Here is a 706-nt window from a genome sequence, read left to right as displayed (position 1 = left end):
GGTGCTATAAGGTCTCCCCGGAGCCTTCCCTTCTCCAGGCTGAACACCCCCCACTCCCCCAGCCTGTCCCCATGGCAGAGGGGCTCCAGCCCTCGGAGCATCTTCCTGACCCTCCTCTGGACTCGCTCCAACCAGTCTGTATCCCTCTGATGAAACACGACTGCAGATTTACTCACCGAGAACTCAGGATTTGCTCAGTATACACTTGTTCTTTTTTACCTCCAGCAGTTTGGAAGGCGGAGTGGCGGAATTGCAGACCTCCCTGCTCCTGCTTTTGTTGTAGCCTGAGAAAGCTGCCGAGCTAACATCCTGCCTGCACTTCTGGAACAGCAGAGGGGGACACTCACCTATACAAAGCAGCTGTGTCGACGCCAAAGGCTCCAACAATCAAGTCTAGGAAGAAAGGAGAGACATGACATCGCACGTTTTGTTGTTTAAAACACGCTGGGAGTGCTGGGGGGGGCTGTTATCAGGTTATTCTGAAGGGCCGTTTAGGGAAAGGACCTGGATATCCATTCTTGTCCACATCCGTGGCTCCCTTCAGCGAGTACCCAAAGCTGGGTGGCATAGAGCGAGCGGCCCACTGTCCTTCAAGGACCTGCGACGGGACCGCAGTCAAACCGTTGGCTCTGCCGTTGTAGACGTAGACCAGGCCTCTCCTGTCCTCTCCGCCGTAGGGAGCGGCGACCGCAACGTCTGTAAGGCA

General features: G+C 55.9%; 1 protein-coding gene across 1 annotated transcript in view; it reads right to left on the bottom strand.

Moving 5' to 3' along the window:
- LOC104515160 (integrin alpha-V-like) overlaps positions 1-706 on the bottom strand; it is a gene marked incomplete at both ends in the record, with an annotated part of 11,171 nt that overhangs the window by 5,061 nt on the left and 5,404 nt on the right. Inside the window, 2 exon segments of the mRNA XM_010159035.1 lie at positions 348-393; positions 505-696. Coding sequence (XP_010157337.1) covers positions 348-393; positions 505-696 — 238 coding nt within the window.

The sequence above is a fragment of the Eurypyga helias genome, unplaced genomic scaffold (genome assembly GCF_000690775.1).
Source record: "Eurypyga helias isolate BGI_N326 unplaced genomic scaffold, ASM69077v1 scaffold37399, whole genome shotgun sequence".
Lineage (NCBI taxonomy): Eukaryota > Metazoa > Chordata > Aves > Eurypygiformes > Eurypygidae > Eurypyga > Eurypyga helias.
The sequence above is the reverse complement of the archived record's forward strand: the minus strand, read 5'-3'. Positions and strand labels throughout refer to the sequence as shown.